The sequence below is a fragment of the Dipodomys merriami genome, unplaced genomic scaffold (assembly GCF_024711535.1).
Source record: "Dipodomys merriami isolate MVZ:Mamm:240054 unplaced genomic scaffold, mDipMer1.0.p SCAF_8, whole genome shotgun sequence".
Classification (NCBI taxonomy): domain Eukaryota; kingdom Metazoa; phylum Chordata; class Mammalia; order Rodentia; family Heteromyidae; genus Dipodomys; species Dipodomys merriami.
Window position 1 is genome coordinate 556,383 of NW_027206401.1, and position 23,489 is coordinate 579,871.

The 23,489-nt window shown below is 49.6% G+C and overlaps 1 protein-coding gene across 8 annotated transcripts in view; it reads left to right on the forward strand.

Moving 5' to 3' along the window:
• The window catches only part of Wdr27 (WD repeat domain 27), a 105,413-nt gene that overhangs the window by 1,465 nt on the left and 80,459 nt on the right, over positions 1-23,489 (forward strand). For 6 of the 8 annotated variants that reach the window (XR_011369294.1, XR_011369295.1, XM_070010318.1 and 3 more), the window contains exons 2-8: positions 9,267-9,438; positions 13,026-13,167; positions 15,772-15,896; positions 19,131-19,244; positions 20,365-20,416; positions 22,166-22,236; positions 23,134-23,254. Coding sequence is in view for 6 of the 8 variants with exons in the window: in XM_070010318.1 (XP_069866419.1) it covers positions 9,274-9,438; positions 13,026-13,167; positions 15,772-15,896; positions 19,131-19,244; positions 20,365-20,416; positions 22,166-22,236; positions 23,134-23,254 (790 nt within the window). In the remaining 2 variants the exon portion in view is untranslated. Of the gene's footprint in view, positions 1-3,576; positions 3,611-4,087; positions 4,115-9,024; positions 9,076-9,266; positions 9,439-13,025; positions 13,168-15,771; positions 15,897-19,130; positions 19,245-20,364; positions 20,417-22,165; positions 22,237-23,133; positions 23,255-23,489 lie in introns of those variants that run through there. The other 2 variants (XM_070010317.1, XM_070010320.1) reach the window with 2 other exon arrangements.

A 23,489-nucleotide genomic window follows, 5' to 3' on the forward strand; every position in this document is an offset into this window, starting at 1 on the left:
GTCCGTCCCGTCCGGTCTCCCCCTGCTTGGTGCTCTGGTTTCATACTCCAACGTCGCAGGGCTTCTTCAAACTCAGCCTGGAATCAGGGCTCCTGTTTAGGAACACATCACCTGCTCTGTCTCTGCATAGATGTGCATTTTCTTTCCTGTTCTTTTTCCTTTTTTGCAGTCCTGGACTTGAACTCATGGCCTGGGCACTGTCCTGAGCTTCTTTTGCTTAAGGCTAGTGCTCTACCACTTGAGCCATAGCACCACTTATGGCTTTTTCTGTGTATGTGGTACTGAGGAATCAAACCCAGGGCTTCATGCTTGCTAGGCGAGCACTCTACCACTTGAGCCATAGCACCACTTATGGCTTTTTCTGTGTATGTGGTACTGAGGAATCAAACCCAGGGCTTCATGCTTGCTAGGCGAGCACTCTACCACTGAGCCACCTTCCCATCCCAATATGCATTTTCTTTACACCTCATTCGTTTAAAAAACAACTTTTTAGTTTTAAGGAAGTAGGCTTGTGCTTAGAGACAGCTTGGTTACCGATGATAAAGTTTGGACCTGATCAGTGCTGTATGTTTACAAAGAGCCAAGACAGAGTCCATGAGAAGATTCAAGGATAGATAGGAAAGACCCAGCTGCCTGGAGGCCTACGCAGAAGTTATTTAAAAACAATGCCTCTGTAGTGTTCTCACATGGTAATCAGCTCCCACTATACTAAATTAGAAGTTATAGACAATCATTAGTCTTTTCATGTATTTTTATTATTACTATTTTTTTTGTGGAACTGTGGTCTGAATTCAACTTTAGTAGGCTTTCTTTTTACCCCATCTTTTTTGCTTTGTTTTTATTTATTTATTTTTTATTTTTTTGTCGGTCATGGGGCCTGAACTCTGGGCCTGGGCACTGTTCCTCAGCTCTTCAGCTCAAGGCTAGCACCATACCACACAGCACTACTTCCGGCTTTTTCTGCTTATGTGGTGCTGAGGAATCGAACCCAGGGCCTCGTGCATGCAAGGCAAGCGCTCTACCACTGAGCCACCTTCCCAACCCTGTTTTTATTTTTCAATTATGATCTCAGGCTTTTTGTCCAGGGGTAGCCTCAGACTACATAGCTAACCCTTTCACATTGGTAGGATTACTGATGTGAGCCACCATGACCAGACCTTTCCATGTGTTTAGAAAATATCAGTTTATCTGTACTCAGTTATGGAATTGAGCATGATTACTCAATATATACTTCAGTATGTAAGATGGGGTTAAGGTAGTTGGCACTGCCATTCCCTTGTGAAAGATACTTTCGAATTGCTACCTGAAAGTTATTTATCTTTTTCTGCTTTGCTCTGTGCTCTTCTCAAACTTCTACTCCTGCATTATTGAAGAAGAATGGGTAGATGATGAGTATATAAGTTACCAAGTGTGCAAGTTTTATTTTTATAGATAACAAATTTGTGTGTGTGCGTGTGTGTGCACACATGCACGTGTGCTGGTCCTGGGGATTGAATTTAGGGCCTGGGCCCCCCTGAGCTTTGGTGCTCAAGGCTAGCACTCTTGTTACTTGAGCCACAATTCCACTTCCTGATTTTTTTGATGGTTCATTGGAGATAAGAGTCTCACAGCCTTTTCTGCTGGGGCTGGCCTTGAACCACAGTCCTCAGATCTCAGTCTCCTGGGTAGCTAGGATTACAGGCCACCAGCGTCTGGCCATAACAATTTAAGTGAAAAATATCCACCTATTTTTGAATGTAGACATACATATGCCCAAACACATATGCATCCCATAGCCTTGGAAGTGCAGGAATACACATACATACTGTACCCACATGACATACTGCATCCCCGCAGGCCTCCTGTGCAGCCACCACACACCCACAGGCACACATGGCCACAAGGGGGCAGTACACACAGACCATCCCATCTGCAGTACAGAGCTAGTTACCCAACAGACCTGAAGTCGGGAGCTTTCCTTCCCAGCACTGCTGACCTGGTGCAGAAGTCACAGCAAGGAGGAGGCAGGCTGAGGACATGCGGTCTTCTGGAAGCACCGAGGGAGCACCGAGGGAGCTCCTCGGCTCATGGCAGTCGGATTGCTGCTGCACACAGAGGAGTAGGGAGGACCATTGTAGTCTCGGGAACTGTGGATCCAGTCTTTGTAATTTATTATTGTAGAAAAAACACTAAAAAAGTTAAAATTGAATTCTGAATGGAGATACATATCTTTCAAAGACTAAAAAATGTCCATGGAGGTATTTAAAATTTTATACCTGCCATTAAATATCTCAAATCTGTGACTTCACACCATTACTAGTACAGGGACCTGACTTGGCCTTTTGACCCAAGATTCTTTTTTAAAAAATAAAGTATTTTTTATTGTAAGGATACTGTACAGAGGGTATAGAGTTACATGAGTCAGGTGATGAGTGCCCTTCCTGTCCAGGACTGTTACCCCCTCCTTTGTTTTTCCCCTAATTTCCCTTCTCCACCTCCCCAGCTACTCCCTCCCCCAGCTACTTCCCCCTGAAGTTGTAAAGTTTGTTGTTCCCTTCCCCTCCCTAAATTAGAAAAAATGTATGTACAAGATGCAGGGCACCGGAATCAAATACAGTGAAAACAGGTGTTATAACATACAAAAGAAACAAAAAAAAAAAAAACAACAGTACATTAAAAACAACAGCAACAAAGAAGAAACCTCTTGTGTCCATATCTTGGGGTTCATTTCACTTTGTATAAGGTCTTATGGTCATATGTACGTAGCTTTTGACCTTTTCTGCTTGTCTGGTAAGATTATCCTAGACGTATACTGCTTATTGCAAATAAGGGAAACCATGGGGACTATGTTTCTTTGGGTCTGGTTTACTTCACTTAATATAATTTTTTCCAAGTCTTTCCATTTCCTAACAAATGTGGTGGTGTCACAGAATTCCATTGTGTGTGTGTGTGTGTGTGTGTGTGTGTGTGTGTGTGTGTGTGTGTGTGTGTGTGTGTGTGTATATGTATATATATACATACATATATACCACATCTTGATCCACTCACCTCCTGAGGGGCATCTGGATTGGTCCTATATCTTAGCTATGGTGAATAACAATGCTGGGATAAACATAGCTGTGCTGGTAGCTTTAGACTGGCCTTGTTTGTGATCGTTTGGGTAAACGCCCAAAAGTGGGGAGCTCTATGTGGAGTCTTTTCAGGAACCTCCATACTACTTTCCAGAGTGGTTGAACAAGTTTACACTCCCGCCAACAATGCAGTAGGGTTTCCTTTTGGCCACATCTCCAGCATTGAGTGACCAGTGGTCTTTCAGGGCCCCGGTGCCTTTGGTCTTTCTCCTTTTTCTTATGACACAGATGAGGGTGAAGTATTTCATATCACTGCTTTTAACAGCCCTTGATTGTTAGGAAGAAAGTCCCATCCGTAAATTCTTACCTTGGGTACCTTTTAGTGTCTGCCTCTTTTTGAGCCCTTCTTCCATGGAGGGGCCTTACTGTCCACTGTGTGAGCTGGTAGCAGCTCTCCCTCAGCGGCCACAGGTACTGTAGATGGTTCTCTTCGTCCTTCACCTGCCTGGCCTCAGTGAGCTATTGCGAATATTTCTCCTTGGAGAAACACTGCTTGGAAGGTAATATAAGAAACCTGTTTCATAGCTTCCTGTGGGTATTGTTGAATTGTTTTGTTTTGTATTTTTTTGTGTGCCAATCCTAGGGCTTGGACTCAGGACCTAGGTACTGTCCCTGAGCTTCTTTGCTCAAGGCTGGTGCTCTACCACTTGAGGCATAGCTCCAATTTGGCTTTTTCTGAGTAGTTTATTGGAGATAAGAGTCTCACGGACTTTCTTGCCCAGGCTGGCTTCAAACCAGGATCCTCAGATCTCAGCTACTGAGTGGCTGGAATTACAAGTGTGAGCCACTAGCACCCTGATCTTGGGTGCTGTAATTCAAGAATTTTAGTAACAAAGATGTGACTTGATATTGCTTGCTTTACATTCAGTAAGCAATGAACAAGTTAAAGTTGTTGGCACTGCCATTTCCTTGTGAAAGATATTTTATAGTTGCTATTTAATTTTTTTAATTTTCCTCTTTGCTATATTCTCTTCTAGGACTCCTGCATTATTGAGAGAGAATGGGTATGTGATAGGTACTTAAATAATGAAGTGTGCAAGTTTTATTTTCATAACAGCTTAAATAAAAACAAAACTTTATATTTTTCTGTTTGAATCTGCAAGATTTGAATCTTGTGACTTGGAGTGTCAGCACTGACTTAGTGTTGTTAATTGGTCTCATCACCCTCTGGGATGCCAGGTTCTGGGGGACATGGGCCATTCTGTGTGTACGTGAGTGTGGTCTCACATGCTTCTATTGTAATAGGTAGGTACTGGTGGGGGGATGGCTATCTCTACAGTGCTCAGAGTCAGTGAAGGTCCTCAGGTCAGTGCTGAGGGACGGTGGAACCCAGGTCAGTGCTGAGGGACAGTGGACCCCAGGTCAGTGCTGAGAGACAGTGGAGGACCCCAGGTCAGTGCTGAGAGACAGTGGAACCCAGGTCAGTGCTGAGGGACAGTGGACCCCAGGTCAGTGCTGAGAGACAGTGGACCCCAGGTCAGTGCTGAGGGACAGTGGAACCCAGGTCAGTGCTGAGGGACAGTGGACCCCAGGTCAGTGCTGAGAGACAGTGGACCCCAGGTCAGTGCTGAGGGACAGTGGAACCCAGGTCAGTGCTGAGGGACAGTGGACCCCAGGTCAGTGCTGAGGGACAGTGGAACCCAGGTCAGTGCTGAGGGACAGTGAACCCCAGGTCAGCACTGAGGGACAGTGGGCCCCAGGTCAGTGCTGAGGGACAGTGGAGGACCCCAGGTCAGCACTGAGGGACAGTGGACCCCAGGTCAGTGCTGAGGGACAGTGGAGGACCCCAGGTCAGCACTGAGGGACAGTGGACCGGACCCCAGGTCAGTGCTGAGGGACAGTGGAGGACCCCAGGTCAGCACTGAGGGACAGTGGAGGACCCCAGGTCAGCACTGAGGGACAGTGGAGGACCCCAGGTCAGTGCTGAGGGACAGTGGACCCCAGGTCAGTGCTGAGAGACAGTGGAGGACCCCAGGTCAGCGCTGAGAGACAGTGGAGGACCCCAGGTCAGTGCTGAGGGACAGTGGAACCCAGGTCAGTGCTGAGGGACAGTGAACCCCAGGTCAGCACTGAGAGACAGTGGAACCCAGGTCAGTGCTGAGGGACAGTGGAGGACCCCAGGTCAGCACTGAGGGACAGTGGACCCCAGGTCAGTGCTGAGGGACAGTGGAGGACCCCAGGTCAGTGCTGAGGGACAGTGGAGGACCCCAGGTCAGTGCTGAGGGACAGTGGACCCCAGGTCAGTGCTGAGGGACAGTGGACTCCAGGTCAGCACTGAGGGACAGTGGAGGACCCCAGGTCAGTGCTGAGAGACAGTGGACCCCAGATCAGTGCTGAGAGACAGTGGACCCCAGGTCAGTGCTGAGGGACAGTGGACCCCAGGTCAGCACTGAGGGACAGTGGAGGACCCCAGGTCAGCGCTGAGAGACAGTGGACCCCAGGTCAGTGCTGAGGGACAGTGGAGGACCCCAGGTCAGTGCTGAGAGACAGTGGACCCCAGATCAGTGCTGAGAGACAGTGGACCCCAGGTCAGTGCTGAGGGACAGTGGAGGACCCCAGGTCAGTGCTGAGAGACAGTGGACCCCAGATCAGTGCTGAGAGACAGTGGACCCCAGATCAGTGCTGAGAGACAGTGGACCCCAGATCAGTGCTGAGAGACAGTGGACCCCAGGTCAGTGCTGAGGGACAGTGGAGGACCCCAGGTCAGTGCTGAGAGACAGTGGACCCCAGGTCAGTGCTGAGAGACAGTGGAGGACCCCAGGTCAGTGCTGAGGGACAGTGGACCCCAGGTCAGTGCTGAGGGACAGTGGACCCCAGGTCAGTGCTGAGGGACAGTGGACCCCAGGTCAGTGCTGAGGGACAGTGGAACCCAGGTCAGTGCTGAGGGACAGTGGACCCCAGGTCAGTACTGAGAGACAGTGGACCCCAGGTCAGTGCTGAGGGACAGTGGACCCCAGGTCAGTGCTGAGAGACAGTGGAGGACCCCAGGTCAGTGCTGAGGGACAGTGGACCCCAGGTCAGCGCTGAGAGACAGTGGACCCCAGGTCAGCACTGAGGGACAGTGGACCCCAGGTCAGCACTGAGGGACAGTGGACCCCAGGTCAGTGCTGAGAGACAGTGGACCCCAGGTCAGTGCTGAGGGACAGTGGACCCCAGGTCAGTGCTGAGGGACAGTGGACCCCAGGTCAGTGCTGAGGGACAGTGGACCCCAGGTCAGTGCTGAGAGACAGTGGACCCCAGGTCAGTGCTGAGAGACAGTGGACCCCAGGTCAGCGCTGAGGGACAGTGGACCCCAGGTCAGCACTGAGGGACAGTGGACCCCAGGTCAGCACTGAGGGACAGTGGACCCCAGGTCAGTGCTGAGGGACAGTGGACCCCAGGTCAGTGCTGAGAGACAGTGGACCCCAGGTCAGTGCTGAGAGACAGTGGACCCCAGGTCAGTGCTGAGGGACAGTGGACCCCAGGTCAGTGCTGAGGGACAGTGGACCCCAGGTCAGTGCTGAGGGACAGTGGACCCCAGGTCAGTGCTGAGAGACAGTGGACCCCAGGTCAGTGCTGAGGGACAGTGGACCCCAGGTCAGTGCTGAGGGACAGTGGACCCCAGGTCAGTGCTGAGGGACAGTGGACCCCAGGTCAGTGCTGAGGGACAGTGGACCCCAGGTCAGTGCTGAGGGACAGTGGACCCCAGGTCAGTGCTGAGGGACAGTGGACCCCAGGTCAGTGCTGAGGGACAGTGGAGGACCCCAGGTCAGTGCTGAGGGACAGTGGAACCCAGGTCAGTGCTGAGGGACAGTGGACCCCAGGTCAGTGCTGAGGGACAGTGGACTCCAGGTCAGCACTGAGGGACAGTGGAGGACCCCAGGTCAGTGCTGAGAGACAGTGGACCCCAGGTCAGCACTGAGGGACAGTGGACCCCAGGTCAGTGCTGAGGGACAGTGGACCCCAGGTCAGCACTGAGGGACAGTGGACCCCAGGTCAGCACTGAGGGACAGTGGAGGACCCCAGGTCAGTGCTGAGAGACAGTGGACCCCAGGTCAGTGAGAGACAGTGGACCCCAGGTCAGTGCTGAGGGACAGTGGACCCCAGGTCAGTGCTGAGGGACAGTGGACCCCAGGTCAGTGCTGAGGGACAGTGGACCCCAGGTCAGCGCTGAGAGACAGTGGAGGACCCCAGGTCAGTGCTGAGGGACAGTGGACCCCAGGTCAGTGCTGAGGGACAGTGGAGGACCCCAGGTCAGCGCTGAGAGACAGTGGAGGACCCCAGGTCAGTGCTGAGAGACAGTGGAGGACCCCAGGTCAGCGCTGAGAGACAGTGGACCCCAGGTCAGCACTGAGGGACAGTGGACCCCAGGTCAGTGCTGAGGGACAGTGGACCCCAGGTCAGTGCTGAGGGACAGTGGACCCCAGGTCAGTGCTGAGGGACAGTGGAGGACCCCAGGTCAGTGCTGAGAGACAGTGGACCCCAGGTCAGTGCTGAGGGACAGTGGACCCCAGGTCAGCACTGAGGGACAGTGGACTCCAGGTCAGTGCTGAGGGACAGTGGACCCCAGGTCAATGCTGAGGGACAGTGGAGGACCCCAGGTCAGTGCTGAGAGACAGTGGACCCCAGGTCAGTGAGAGACAGTGGACCCCAGGTCAGTGCTGAGAGACAGTGGACCCCAGGTTAGTGCTGAGGGACAGTGGACCCCAGGTTAGTGCTGAGGGACAGTGGACCCCAGGTCAGTGCTGAGGGACAGTGGACCCCAGGTCAGTGCTGAGGGACAGTGGACCCCAGGTCAGTGCTGAGAGACAGTGGAGGACCCCAGGTCAGCACTGAGGGACAGTGGAGGACCCCAGGTCAGTACTGAGGGACAGTGGAGGACCCCAGGTCAGTGCTGAGGGACAGTGGACCCCAGGTCAGCGCTGAGAGACAGTGGAGGACCCCAGGTCAGCACTGAGGGACAGTGGAGGACCCCAGGTCAGCACTGAGGGACAGTGGACCCCGGTGGAAGCATCGTATCCACATGTGCTCCATGTCTGGGGGACAGTAGGCCCAGGCGGTATGGCCCTGCAGTTAGTGGTAGGGAGGAGTTGAAGAGGGGATATGGAGGGTGAGCCTGGCTGAGGGCCAGTGGAGATGGGAGTCTCAGTCCACTATGGTGACCGAGGATGGCTAGGGTAGCATAGTGTTCCCGCCATGTAGTGGGGCTTTAGCTGGGCACATCCCCCTGGCATGTGAAGGGTCATTTGGGAGCTGGCCGACTGATGTGTGAGTTTTCAAATTGCTTTCTAAATAGTTTTCTATTCAACAAATTTGGTAGTTCATGGTCTCACGCCTGGCATGCATGCAGGATTTGCCTCCCTTCTTCACTCCACCCCTGTCTGTGGTCAGATGGTCCCTCTGACTGGCACTGGCCTCAAAGGGAAGCCACAGCTTGAGCCCGATCTTGAATCGATGGCCTCTGTTGTACATGGTGGCCACTGTGGTGACGAGGGCCGGCCGGGCCCTTGTGCTGGGGACCCCCAAAGGCTGGGGTCTCTCGCCTCACCGTCAGCAGGTCCCTTGTCTGAGTCAGTTGTATCTGCTTCCGAAATGGGCTTGGGTTGAGAGGTGCCTGCATCTTAGTTCATCTTGTTTTTGGGGCGCTACGTGTGACATGAGAACAAGTTCTAAACATTGTTTGTTGATTTATGCCTTGTGAGGTACAGCCAGTCAGTCACTGGTGATAGAACCCATTGTGTATTGTGAAGTACTTCAAGAGGCTAGCTCTAGAGTATCTGGATTTCAGTTGCAGTCCACCCAGCTAATTTTTTGTTTCAATTAGAAGGCAACTTTGGTAATGGTAGTTGGTTCCATAACCAACATTTTGACTGCACTTGGCTTAGGGGCCCCATTCAGTCCGTGTCTCTGAGAGCTAGCTGTTCTCACTTCACAGTCCAGGACGCCCGCCCAGCAGGTCCTGCAAGGCCCACAGAGCGGGAAGCAGGTGAGGGGTGTGGGAAGGCCTGCGTGTGGGGTTTTGCATGTTCACCTTCTTCTCCATTTTCTGGGGGCGGGGAGGGTGAGGGCCAGTTGTGATGTGGTGCTATGAATAAATAATACTGCTAGTAGTTATGAATAAGCAGTATTTTATACTGTCACACCTGAAGACATTGTGCGTGTTCTTTGCATTTTCAGGCTGCAGATGGACCCCCCCTGTCATGAGAGTGATGTAGTTGTGGAGAGATACCTGGCAGAGTTGGAGGAGTCTGTGCCCCACGTCCAGCTTGCCTGCAGCACACAGTACTGTGCCTTCCCTTGGCATGGGAGCCAGCTCTGTGTGTGGGACCCCAGGGATCCCCCGCACCAGGTACCTCGTGAGTGAAGGTCTTTCCTGTGAAGTGCAGGGCCTTTTCCTGCAGCTCTGTGTCTTATTCTGACTGGCAGCATTACTTTACTCCCTGTGGACTAGCTGCGAACCATGGCAGAAAAAAAGTGTTGATAAAACTGCTGTCTTAAGTCTTAGCTTATGAGATGACTTAGAGTCACCTTATTAACAATTTTTCAGTAAGAACATCATCATAAAAGGTTTTATATCAACCCGAGCAAGACCCCTTGATCTTTCTTACTTTGCAGTGAGGTAAATAAATTTGCTTAGAAAACATGCATGTGTGTGCAGCCAAGGCCCAGGCCCTGCCTCCTCTCTGCTCCAGAGGCAATGCCGTCCTGACTGATGCCTGTGTCTCTGTGTGCTCATGTTGGAACTTTGTGTGTTCTCTGTGAGCTTCTGTGCACCATGAGGTGGAGGAATCCTGTGGGATGTTCATTTTGTTTGCTAGGTTTTCTGGCAGTGTGAATTGCTGAGCGGCAGGGAGACATGCACCCCAGTGGGCACCCCGGCAGGTTGCCTCTGCAGATGGTGTATGATGGTCTCACCAACGCTTTAGTGTCAGTCTGGTGACAGGGTGGTCTCCAGTTAGCGTTAGGAAGAACAGATTGTTGTTTTCTTTTTCTTTTTTGTTTTTTGTCGGTTGTGGGGCTTGAACTCCTTGGGGCCTGGGCGCTGTCCCTCAGCTCTTCAGTCAAAGTGAGCACTCTACCACTTGAGCCACAGTGCCACTTCCTGTTTTCTAGTGGTTTATTGGAGATAAGAGTCTCATGGACTTTCCTGCCCAGGCTGGCTTTGAACTGTAATCCGCAGATCTGAGTCTCCTGAGTACCCAGGATGACAGGCATGAGCCACTGGCACCCGGCTCGGATTGTTGTTTTCTGAAGTGACTTTTCTATCTTTGGTAATGTTCTTTGCTTTAAGATCAACCGTGACTGCTTTTTATTCTCATCAATGCTATGTCTTTGTCTCTTTCCCTGTAGCAGTTATATCTTTGCTCCTATACATTTAGCTTTTGCATGTGTGATAAACATCCTCATCGAAGATACAATAAGCAGGGCCTGGGTGTGGTGGCTCATGCTTCTTGGGAAGCAGAGGTAGGAGAATGGTGGTTTGAGACAAGGCTAGAAAAAGCTAATATGGGACCTTATCTGAAAAACAAGCTAAAAAAAACGTTAAGAACATTACAAGTGGTAGAACACTGGCCTGGCAAGCATGAGGTCCTGAGTTCAATCTCCAGGGCCACATGCACACATACACATACTCACACATGCACAAACACAAATCGAATTAAGCAACAAGAAAATGTCACAGTGGGTATATAAACTAGATTTTGATGTTTTTGTGTAAATGCATTTTTCCTTCTAGAGAAACTACCTTTCTGTCTGAAGAACATTGTTTAATGTATATTTAGAGCAGACATGTTGATGCATTATTTAAGCTTTTATCTGTCCTAATGCTGTAATTTTGCTGTGCTTTTGAAAGATACTTTGACTTGGTAGAGGACCCTCATTTGGTGGTTTTCTTCAATATTTTAATGTGATATTCCACTGTTTGTGGAATATCATTCTTATGAATTGAATGTGTCATTTTCCCTGACAGCTTTTAAGATTTTTCTTTTTATCGTTGGTTTTGAGAAGTTAGATCATGAGGTGTTTTAGTGTATTTTCTTATTTCTTGTTTTTTTTTTTTTTAGCTTTTACAGCTTTATAGTCATCAAATTTAGCCATTCTTTTCAAACATTCCCTTCTCTCCACCTCTGTGGACCCCACATATGTGTATATTTCAGAGCTTGAAGATTCCCACAGTTTACTGATACTTTTTCATTTTTGTTTATGTGACTTAACCTCCATATATTTTAGTTCATACAGTTCCTGTGGCTGTGTCTCCTTCACTGGCCTTTCCTTCTGCTGTGTCTGACAATGCTCTTAATCCACTCAGTTTGGTCTCACCTGGTTTTAGTTTGACTCCTTCTTGTTGTGAGACTGTATTTTATGTCTCCAACTTCTGTTTTAGTGATTGTGTCCAATTCTTCCCCACTGGTGGCTCAGGTGTAGGTTGGGCTCACATCCCTCTGGATGACTATGATGATTTTTTTTTGGTTGTGTTTTCTTTCTCTTAGTTTGTGATCACATGGTCTTGTTTCCCTGGGTACCTGGGTATTTTTGGTTGGATGTTGGACATATAGATGAACAATGTAGAGCTAGTTTGAGACTGGAGATTTGTTTTCTTTATGTAGCCTTGGTTTGCTAAGGTGATGCCAGCAAGCCCTGTTGCCTGCTCTGGTTAGGGATGATGTTGGCTCCATTCTCAGGAGGATTCTGTTCCCGCTCAGCTCTGTGTCTTGGGTTTGGTTCTTTTCAGGTTTCTAGTTATTGAAGTGTGATTTACCCTCTTGGTGGCTTGTATTTCTAGAAGGCAGTTATTAAAATCTACTCATGTGGTTTTGCAAGCATAGCCTCTTCAACATTAGAGCACTCGGCTCTCTTTCAGACGTATAGTGTATAAGGTGGCGGAAATCCTTGTCCTCCTCTCTGTTTCTGCTTTTATCCTTGTGACCATGCTGCCTTCTGTGTCCTCAGCCCTGTCAGGTGTCAGCTTCTCAGCAGCACTTCCTGGACTGTGAGGAGGCTGCCCAAGTCAAAGATGTCTTCATGGGATTGCTTCCTCCGATTTCTTCTCTGTGCTCTCCACCTTTCTAATACCTTCAAGAGGACTTGTTTGCTTATTCTAATAGAAGTTTCAAGTTGTCTTGTCTTTCTTGTCAGAAGGGTTGGTATAGATGAAGACTCCTACCGTCACCAGAGGAGATTTCCTTGTCCTCTTGTTTGAATGATAACCTTCGTATCAAACTACCTCTTGTAACCAAGACCTGAGACCTGTTCCCTTCTCCTCTGGCATTCCCCTTGATCTTTTTTTCTTCTTCTACTGTCCCTTTAACCTGTCACGGGGGAGCTCTGTGTGCTTTGATTCTCTCCTCTTTCTCTGCTGAAAGGTCAGCAGTTTGTCTTCCTGAGCAATGCCACCTGTGTCTGCTGAGCTCTCCATGTCCCCCACTGTTCTCTCCTCCGTGCTGGCATCAGGGCTGTCCCAAACTTGCCCCTGAGTTCCTTTCCTTTGACCACAGCTTTCAGGTCCCTGCATCCCTCTCCCAGAAATGGTCTCTGCTTCGTCTCCTCTGTGCAGGCCACATGTTTTGAGAGTGTCCATGCCAGTTCTCTGCTCTGCCTCCCTCCAGGGTTGCTGGACCCACTGTGGCTTCCAGGGATCCCCGCTCTCCCCGCTGGTTGCTGTTCTGTGTGTAATGAGGAGGCACTATGGGTTTTTAAATGAGTGGACAGTGGAAAAGGAAACACACAGGCTGCACCCCACAGCCCTGTGGGGTGTGTAGTGTCACCATGCTGGCTAACTTGAGAGCACGTTTTAGTAACAGAAGCAGGGATTGTAATGAACGGATTAAAAATATGCAGTGAATGTATGAAAGTTCAGTGTCTTTAATTTCTTACTTTTTTTGCTCTAATTTTAGCTGTTATGTGTACCCTGTGACTTTTTTCATGTTTTTTTTATAGCATTTATTCCTACAAGGACACCATTATCCCATCACTGCCATAACTTTTGGAAATAAACCGGACCCACCTTTAGTCTGTTCTGCATCACAGGATTATGTTATAATGTGGAACCTGGATGAATGCAGAAAGAAGATTCTTCAAGGTAAGTGAAAATGCAAAATAGAGTTTCAAAAATATCTTACAGGTGTGACTCCTGCCTGCAGTACATCTGGTCACAGGCAGGCTCTGAACCGCTTTTAACCCCGCTGAGAAGGCCAGCATCTGGGTGGATGCTGCCAGCAGACCCTCCAGCCTCTGCTGGCTCACAGTGTGCTGATCTATGGGCTCTGTGCTTTCTTATCTGACACAAGGTTTTACAATATCTGAAGCTATGCAGGCAGCTCTGGCTGGTTGTTTTTCGGGCTGGAGACACAGTGGTAATGGAGCAGGACTCAATGTTGGGATTATGACCCAGGCAATAGTGCCAACCACACCATGCACACAGATGACAGTGCACCTGCGCTGCACACCGGTTGCAGTGTACCTACGCTGCAGATATGGGCAGGTGGAGGGCCATGAATTGTGGGAGAGCAGCTATGTAATGGCCTTTGGAGTTGAGCAGGAGGTGGCTGGAGCTGAAGGAGGGTTGGCTAGGGACTGGTGTTAGAAGCCGAAGCTTTGGATGTGAAGGCTCAGCTGTTCGACGAGTGAGAATATGGGCAGTCCACGAGACAAGCTCTGCTAGGTGCAGACGAGCTGGGTGGGGACTGTGCTGTAGAACTGGGGATTGTAGGTCCCCTGGCCATGCCAGGTGGCCCTGCCATCCTGCTGTGTGTGGCCAGGCTAACATCCACAGCAGGTGTGTGCACACGGACAGCAGGTTCACTCACACCCATTTGAGCAATCTGGACTTGGTGGCAGAGTCCAGCTCTGTAGCTTGGCACAGGGCTCCCAGGGCTCCAATATGTACCTGGCAGATGGTCGTGTCAGATGTGATGTGCTGGAGCTGCCCAGGTGAGAAAGCATTTGTGCTCACTTGCCCGGGGTCCATCAGTGTGGGCTGGGGACTGGATGGGGCTGTGTTTGGTTTATTTGGTCCCTGACTGTTCTGGGGTGGAAGGTTGAATTGCTTCTGGGCCTGATAGGTGCATATGCTTGGACTGAGAGAGTGAGAAGCCACTGGCGCCCCCACAGCCCTGCCATGGGTCCACCCAGTTCAGCCCTTCAGGCCTGCTTCCCCCTCTCCTGGTCGCCTTTTTCTGGCTCCTCAGTGTGGGTGTGCAAGCCCTGCCTCTCATGTCTCAGAGCCCTTCCCCAGGGTGTGGACCCAGAGTCCTGGGGCTGTGGCTCACTCCCTGCCCTTGCTGGGGGTCCTCCCAGTGCAGCTTCCTGATAACTCCCTTCTCGACTTTACCCTGATGTCCAAGGCTGTTGCCAGCTTTCAGTGCAGGCCGCCTCCCTCCCCCACCAGCCCTCCTCCCCCAGCCTTCCCATCTCAGCTCTCCATGCTGTCCTAGCCGTGAGGTTAGAGCCAGGGGCTGTCCCCCTCACTTCCTGTGTTCCATCCATTGCTGAGTTGTGTCTCGCCTTCACACATAGCTATTCTGTGGCATCTCTCCCTCTCCCCACAGTGTTGCCCAGGTTCAAGCCGCAACCCTCTGATCTGGATTACTGCACAGACCGCTTGCTATCTCCTTGGTCCTGTTCTCCCCATACTGGCATTTTGTTCTCAATTCGGAAGCCAGAGGGCTTCTGTGTCATGCCTCTGCTGAAAGCCCCCCACCCCACCCCACCCCCCACGCCCCACCTCGGGATCACACATGCAGGCTCCAGCTTCAGCCGGGCTGGGCGGGGGGCGCGGGGAGGGGGGTGCAGCCCCTCCCTGATGGGCTCCTAATCACTGTCAGCATCATACCCTTCAGGTCTTAGCCCAGATATCTTCTTTGCCATGACCCCTCTGCCCTTCACTTCTTGGTGTCCTCCTACAATGCCCCTACCCAGTGTACTCAGCTCCTTTAAGTGGTTTGTTTACCACGGCTGGTGGAACCTTTCCCTTGCCTCCTCCATACCCATTTTCACAGAGGCAGAAGCCGGTGTACTTGGTGGTCATGTCCTCATCTGCTGCCCCATCCTCAGCTCCTAGAAAAGGGCTAGCGATTATTGAGTGAGTCTGTGGGAGGGCCCGGCCTCTCTCCCCAGCAGTACCCCTGTGGCACACAGTCTACAGCTGACAGCATGTTCGTGCCACACCAGTACTCCTCGAGACACACAGGTTGGTGTCCACGGGTTCTCGTGTTGCGCAGTGGCAGCTTCCGTCTGGCCTGGGCCAGGTGGCGGGAGCTGTCCTTTCCGAGTCTTCTGGTCCGGCTCTGCCCCACATGCTTGTCTTCCTCACCTTGGGCTGGCTGGCATGCCCTTGTGGTTTTGTTTTTACGGCGTCCTCTGCCACTTTACACTGGCCAAAGTCAGTGTCACGGCTGATCTTTAATAGGGTGGACATGGTGGAAGAACTCGGGGTTCTGTGCTCAGTTTGTACTCATGGTGACTGTGTCCTGCTTGCTGGCTGGGCCGCCTCCCATGGGCATGTCCTGCGCTTCTGATGCTTCAGAAGAATGTTCTAGAGGCTGTCAAAGAACGGTGCCCTATTCCAGCACATTGCCACTCTTTGGACAGTTGTAGAGCAGAGAATTGTGTCCTGGCCATTTCTGCTCCTGTAAGTCACGTGGGCATGGTGGATGGACTGACACTAACTTTAAACTTGCCCTAGGGCTGACTCCTCAAGGGGCTGTTGTTGGCACCCTTCTGGGAAGAGTACTGTGTGTGAGGTTTGGCCCTGGTGACTGCTCTGTTGCAGTGTGTGCTGGAAACAAAGTCTTCATGCTGGACGTGGAGGTAAGATTACCATGTGTGAGAGCCATGGAGCTATGCTGGTGGGGCAGCTGGTGCTGAGCTCCACCTGCCTTTGTTTCTGCTTGTGTTCTAAGTGACAGTTTTAATTTGGTGTATTTTTATGAAGATCCTGGGGAAACAACAAATGAAAACATTCGGCTATTGGAAAGCCACGGAACTCAGAACTGTTTATAGAAATCATAAGAATGTTACATGAAGCCTGGGTCAAGGATGTCTTTAGCAAACGTGTGTAGTAGAACTCTTATTTCTCAAGCTGTCTACTTGCCCTTCAGAGCTATGCTCAGCCTGTCTCTTTGTGAGTTCTGCCTTCCACCAGGAGTCAGCCTTCTCACTGATTTCATAGCTAGAGCAGTCAATGTAAAAATGAAGTGGTTTTAGGTTGTGGCCTTCCAACATAGTGGTTGTTGGGACCGGGTGCTTGAGCCATGTCACAGGCGGGGAGGGGATGGCAAGTCTCTGAAGCTCTTTGAGAGTTCCTGGAAATGATCCCTAGCTGCCATCTCCGTCATCTCCCAGCCTCCCATTTGTTAAGTGAGTGCAGTTATCAAGGGGGCTTTCCTACTGCAGCTTGTTGAACACATTAAAAAATTATGTTTGAACAGATGAAATAGTAAGTGATTATCATGTGTATTAGGCATTTGGGGATTCAAATAGAATATATTTCTGTCTTCAGACAACTATTAAACTAACTGAAAATGAGGTTCCGACTGAGAAAAGCTTGTGACAAAAGCTTGTGGTACACACAAGAGATTGTGATACACACATCCATTCGACCATCCGTTTACTGACCTGCACATCATTTATTCACCCATCTATCTACTCATCCACCCACCCATCCATCTGCATATCCATTCCTCCCTCCTTCTGCTGTTCACCTTTCCATACATCTATCCATTCATCCATCTATCTATCCATCCACCTATCAATCCATATACCCATCTACCTATCCATCCCTCTATCTCTCCACACACCTACATATACATCTACCCATCCAGCTATCCATCCACCGTCCACCCACCCATAGATCCATCCATCCATCTGTCTGTCCATCCATCCACCTACCCATTTACCAGCCATCTGTCTACCCAGTCATCCCTCCCTCCATCTGTCCATTCATCTACCCATCTACCCACCCATACATCTATTTACCTATCCACCCACCCACCCACCCATCCATCTACATCTATCTACCCACCTATCTACACATCTACCCACCCACCCATCCATCCACCCATCTACCCACTATCTATCTATCTACCCGCCCTCCATTCACCATCCATCTCTCCCTTCCTTTATCCACTCATTCATCCACCAACCATCCACCCGTACTTCCCTCCCTCCATCCACCATCCATCTGTCCCTTCCTCCATCAATGCACCTATACATTCATTCATCATTCACTCATCCAGCCATTTACCCACCCAGATATCCACCTACCCGCCCATCCATCTGTCCATTCACCCATTCATCCACTGTCTATCCACCCACCCATCTACCATCTATCTCTCCCTCCCTCCATCTACTCATTCATCCACCAACCATCCACCCATCCTTCCTCCCTCTATCTACCATCCCTTTACTTCTCCTTCACTCCATAGATTTCTCCCTCCCTTCCTCTATCTACCATCCATCTGTCAACCCATCATTCACATATCCACCCATCTATCCACCCATCTATCCACCCACCCACCCACCCATCCATCCCTCTACCTATCCATCCACTATCAATTCCACCCTCCATCCACCATTTGTCTGTCTCTCCCTCCCTTCATCCATTCATTGATCTGCCAACCATCCATCCACCCAACCATCCCTCCCTCCATCTACCATCCATCCATCTGTCCCATCTGTCCATCTATCTCTCACCCATCCTTCCATCTACCCATCTATCTGCCATCCATCTCTGTCTTCCTCCCTCCATCCCCTCATTCATCCACCAACCATTTATCCACCATCCCTCCCTCCATCTACCATCCATCCATCCCTCCCTCCCTCCTTCCATCTACCCTCCCCCCATTCCTCCCTCCATCTACCATCCATCCCTCCATCTACCATCCATCCATCCATCCACCCACCCATCCATTTGTCCATCCATCTACCACCCACCCATCTATCTATCCATGCATCTACCCACCCACCCACCCATCCATCCACCATCCACCTCTCTCCTCCTTCCATCCCCCATCCATCCACCAAACATCCATCCACCCACCCATCCATCCATCTATCCACCCATCCATCCATCTTTCCACTTACCCATTCATTCATCATCCACTCATCCATCCATCCATCCATCCATCCATCCATCTATCCATCTACCCACCCATCTATCCACCTACCCATCCATCAGTCCATCCACCCTTTCATCCATCTGGCCCAGCTTCCCCAGTGTGTTGTCAGTGTGCTTCCTATCTGGGTTAAGTTGTATGAGATTAAGGTGAGGCCTCCCATAACTGCTAGAGTCCCCAGCCATGCAAAGTGGGGGTGTCTCTGGCTGTCAAGAGCTCTGGTGTTCTCACTGACATTTCTCAGACAACATCATGGAATATGAGCTTATGGCACTGGCTTCTAGGACACTGTTTTGGGCTAGGGGAAGTTTAGAATTTGAGGAGAGGATCACTCACTCAGCTCCATCAGAGTGCTGCTAGATATGCTATCTTACTGTGCTCTAGTAACTCCCTAGAGAGAGTAGCTGCCGAGGGAGATGTGAGATGTAGGATAGATGCTTTCTGAAAGGTAGAGGGTAGAAGAGGGACAGAAAAGCCCGAGAGATAAGGTGATAAAGAAAAACACAGAGAGAGACAGGCAGACAGGGAGCCTGAGACAGAGACAGGTGGATACTGAAGAAAAACGAAAACTGAGACTCAGAGACAGAGAGACAGTGGCAGAGAAACAGATGGGAGAGACATTGGAGAAGAAAAGGCTGAGCACTGCTTCTCAGGACTGGGTTCTGGATGGTAGAGAACAGGTTTCTGGGAAGATGGGAAACATGGATGTGTCAGGGTTACATTTAGGTCAGATCAGCTTTGGCTAGTTTTCATCTTTTCTAGTTGCCTGAGCATTTCTCAGCGCACAGCACGGTCATCAGAAGTTAATTTCTAAGAGGGGACAGGTAAAGTGAAATCTGTCTTAACAGGAACTCTTTCTGATGCACTTATGACTTTCTGATGGTGGCCAATCCCACAATGTCCCAGAGTCACTTGTAAATCCTTGCAGACGCAGTCTGTGCGGGTGGTACTGCAGGGCCACGGTGGCCCAGTGACAGCAGTGGCGTTCTGTCCCTGGCAAGCAGAAGTGCTCATCTCAGTGTCTGAAGACAGGAGCTTTAAGGTAGGCTGGATGTCAATCAGCTCTAGTTATGAGCACATTTGTAATGTTGTGGTTGGTCACTGCTACACATGCAGTGTTATTTCTACCACACAATGCAAGAAGGCTATCTTCACCCATTTCTGTGTATAAGTGGCATCTTGATGTTCTGACTGGGCTTGGGGTTCAATGTCCACAGCACGGTTCTTGGGCGTCTGGGATTGCTACACAGGCTTAAGGATACAGGGCCCTCCTCCAATCCAGGACCTTGAAGCGAGGCATCGGTTTAGTTACTCTGTTGTCCCCTAGTAACCAAGAGCAGAAGAGCCAGTGTCCATGAGAGGAGGGCTCCACAGTACCTGCGCTTTTGCAGAAATTCAGTAAAATGCTAGCTCACTTTCAGTGAGCCCCTGGTGAGCTTGCTGCCACATTACCATTTTGCTGATGAAGGGAGGACGTTATACATTGTCCTGAAAGAAAAGTTGAAGGTAGTGACTATATATGAGCGGACTGAGGGCCTGAGACTGTAGAAATACCTGTCCCATGAAAACTGGTTATACACAACACCTATTGCTTTTCCTGAGTCTGGATCAGATGCTGAGAACTGAGTCTGGGCTGCACTGCTTGCCAGCGTTGTTGGACAAGCTCCGTTGTGTTTACATTTTTGTATGTTTCATGGACACAGTGGTTCCTTTTGCATGACCGGTGGCTGCTTTGGAAGTCTGTGCCGACCATATAGGGCATGGTGTGTACATGGTAAGCACGTGTGCACACCCCAGCCGGATGCAGCGCTGTGGTGGAGCGCTCTCCACAGCAGGCGCAGGGCCTGCAGCAGACACCATCACCTTTCACTTCGCCCTCCTTGGGGTGTTGATAAACCCGTGCAGGACTTGTTCCACCCTTCTGGTGTGTGGCTTCAGTTTGCTCAAATCGGAAGGTGGTCACTCTGAAAGGGTTGTGATTTCTTTTTCTTCATGATTCTGACATCCTGTATCATGTTTCCAAAGTTTTATTTATGATCATCTTTATTATGTTTGATAATTGTTCACCTAGATTAACGTGTCATCGGAAAGAATATAGTTCACACTTTGGCAATAATGACAACAGGTTTACCTCTTCTAAAGCAATGTCTGTCTATCCGAAGGTCTGGGACCATTGTATGGGATCGTTAATATACAGTTCATCCATTTTAACAGGTAAATTAAAAATTGGCTACATTTTCACTAAATAGGCTATGTAACCAGATTCTCATATAGTCTGTTATCTCTCAGAGTGGTCCAAATCTATCAGTCTTACTTTTAAATAACCATGTGATGATGTATTTCACTTTAGTGTCTTTGAAGTTTTTAGTTTAAAATCAGCATTAGTTAGAAGTCTGAGCCTCTGTTTCAGGAAACTGGACAAAGCATGTTTGCTCTTAGGTAAGATACCGGCAGCAGGCAGCCATCAGCCCCCTGTTCCTGTGTGGACACAAGGCCTGGAGATGGAAGCATTTATAGGCCCTGAGTCCCTCACGGTCCAGTGTGTGGGGACTTAGGGGATGGGTTAGACCTCATGAGCTATGTGCTTTCTTCAGACTATCTTTCTGGTGATAAGTGAAATGAACACCAGGTTACAAAGATGTATGCCTGATGCATTAGAAGTCTCCGTGTGGCTGTCCCAGGAGCCTGGGACATGGTGTGTACAGTCTGGGCAGGGGTCACCTGCAGGTTCCATGTCCCCTAGAACTCATCCCCTAGAGTCACCTCCTATGTTGGATGTGTTCTTCACATATGCCATGTTTTCATGGGAAGACGAATAAATATAAGCATGACGTGGTTCTTTTCTTTTCATGCAAGTGCCATTTAAAGATCATACAGATGCCATGATGACCTGGTGGAATTTTCTCCAATTTATCCATGATCTAGCAATCTCCCTGGGGTCAGTTTACCTAAGATCCAGTGATCTTCCTGGGGTCAGTTTACATAAGATCCAGCGATCTCCCTGGGGTCAGTTTACTAAGGTCCAGTGATCTCCCTGGGATCAGTTTACCTAAACTCCAGCGATCTCCCTGGGGTCAGTTTACTAAGGTCCAGTGATCTCCCTGGGGTCAGTTTACCTAAGGTCCAGTGATCTCCCTGGGGTCAGTTTACCCATGATCCAGCCATCTCCCTGAGGTCAGATTACCCAAGATCCATTGATCTCCCTGAGGTCAGATTACTCAAAATCCAGTGATTTCCCTGAGATCAGTTTACCCAAGATCCAGTGATCTCCCTGAGGTCAGATTACTCAAAATCCAGTGATTTCCCTGAGATCAGTTTATCCAAGATCCAGTGATCTCCCTGGGGTCAGATTACTCAAAATCCAGTGATTTCCCTGAGATCAGTTTACCCAAGATCCAGTGATCTCCCTGGGGTCAGTTTGCCCATGGGCAACTCAGAATTGTTCACCACTCTTAGGTTAAAGCACATTTCCTGAAGTTAATTATGCAAAATTATTTGGCTGTCATGAAAACAATGATAAACTTGATCTTTGATATCATTAGTAGCTTAGTTACAGTGTACAGTGTTAATCTTCATTTATCTAATTCTCGTAAATCCTTGACAGTTGAGACTCTTTTAACTGAATGGCATTTCATGCAGTACTTTTTCAAATAAAACAAGACATCTACTTATTTGCTGTTGTCATCCTAAGCCCATGATCTCCTTCTCCCCATATGCAGTTCTCCCTGTGCGGAGCTCCTCCGGGAGCCAGCAGTCACCAGGTCTGCCTGTGGCCAGTGGAATAAAAGCCACCCATTCTTTATTCTTGGGACAATTTCCCTTTCTTCCTGCTCACTCACAGAGTTTTCAAAATTTGACTTCACATACACTTTTACATACTGGTGGGAAACACTGAGCTTATCATCAGAAAGCCCAGTGGTAGGAGTGTCCAGGAGTGTGACTGTCCTCTGCTCACCTCTACAGCGTACCCCCTCCTAAGTCTTCTCATCCATGGGGAAAGCAGGCAGCTTGTCACCGGGTGTGCTGATGGCCAGGTGAGAACATGACATGGGAGGCCTCCATTTTCTGGTTCCTCGGAGCAAGGCTGAAGAAGCTTGGTCACACTGTGCACCCTGTCACCCTGGCAGGGACGCGGTGGTTGGGCCCCCAGGGTGCAGAGCACCTGGTGGTGTGCATGTTCTAGAAGCACCATGCGGACTCCAGAACGTTTCAAAGTTGAGAACCACCTGTTTAGCCATCAGCATCTACTTTATATGTTTTTGAAGACTGGAAGTATTTTATCTGTACTTTTTTTTCTGGTACTTTAAACTCAGGACTTGGCACGATCCCTTAGCTTTTTTGCTCAAGGCTAGCAATCTACTGCTTGAGCTACAGCTCCACTTCTCTACTTCTGTTATTTTGCTGGTTATACATAAGTCTCACAGGCTTTCCTGCTGGGTCTGACTTAGAACTATGAGCCTCAGCCTTGGCCTCATGAGGCATAAACCATCACCAGTGCCTCACCTGTTTCTGTTTTTAATGTGAACAATTAAAAAGAGTGAACAATATTTATTTCACAAAGCATGGATAACACTTGGTATAAATATGACAAAGGTACAGTAAGGACCTAAGATAATTTATATGCTTTTTGACAAGGGTGGTTACTACTGTCCTGTGTCTAACCTTTGGAAAGAAGTCAGAGATGTTTATGGCTGAGCCTGTGCCAAGGGCTGTGGGACATGTATAGGGGACCTCATTCCAGGTGTGTCTTGAGGAGCTTGTGTGATAGGGGTGTGGCTGTCCTTGGATCTGCTGGCCCTTCTGAGCAGGGGCCCTGAGGCGGTGGGGGTGTCCCAGCCCAGTGTTCTCTCGGGAATTTTACTGCTTGTAGTAAGTATGTAAGTATCATGTACTGAAGGAGATTCACATCTTCATGTGCCTTGTTTTTGTAGCTTCATATCTTCAGTTTGATTGAAGGATATCATTATCGCCGTGTGGCATGTGTACACTTAAAGAAGAAAAGTGAGACCTTCTCCACCAGAAGGGGAAAGCCTGGACCACACAGACTGCCAGGTGAGCTGCTGCGTCTCATGGGGCTTCCAGCTGAAATGCAGCACTCACAATCAGATCCTCACAGCCTCTGTTAGGTTGGCTGGGGAGGAAGTACAACACGAGATTCCTTGATTAGAAAAGGTCCAGGGTCCTGACCTCAGACACCAGGTGTCCTGTGTGTGCTGATAACCAGAGTGCAGGCTAGACCAGGATCCTGACCTCAGACACCACGAGTCCTGTGTGTGCTGTGAACCAG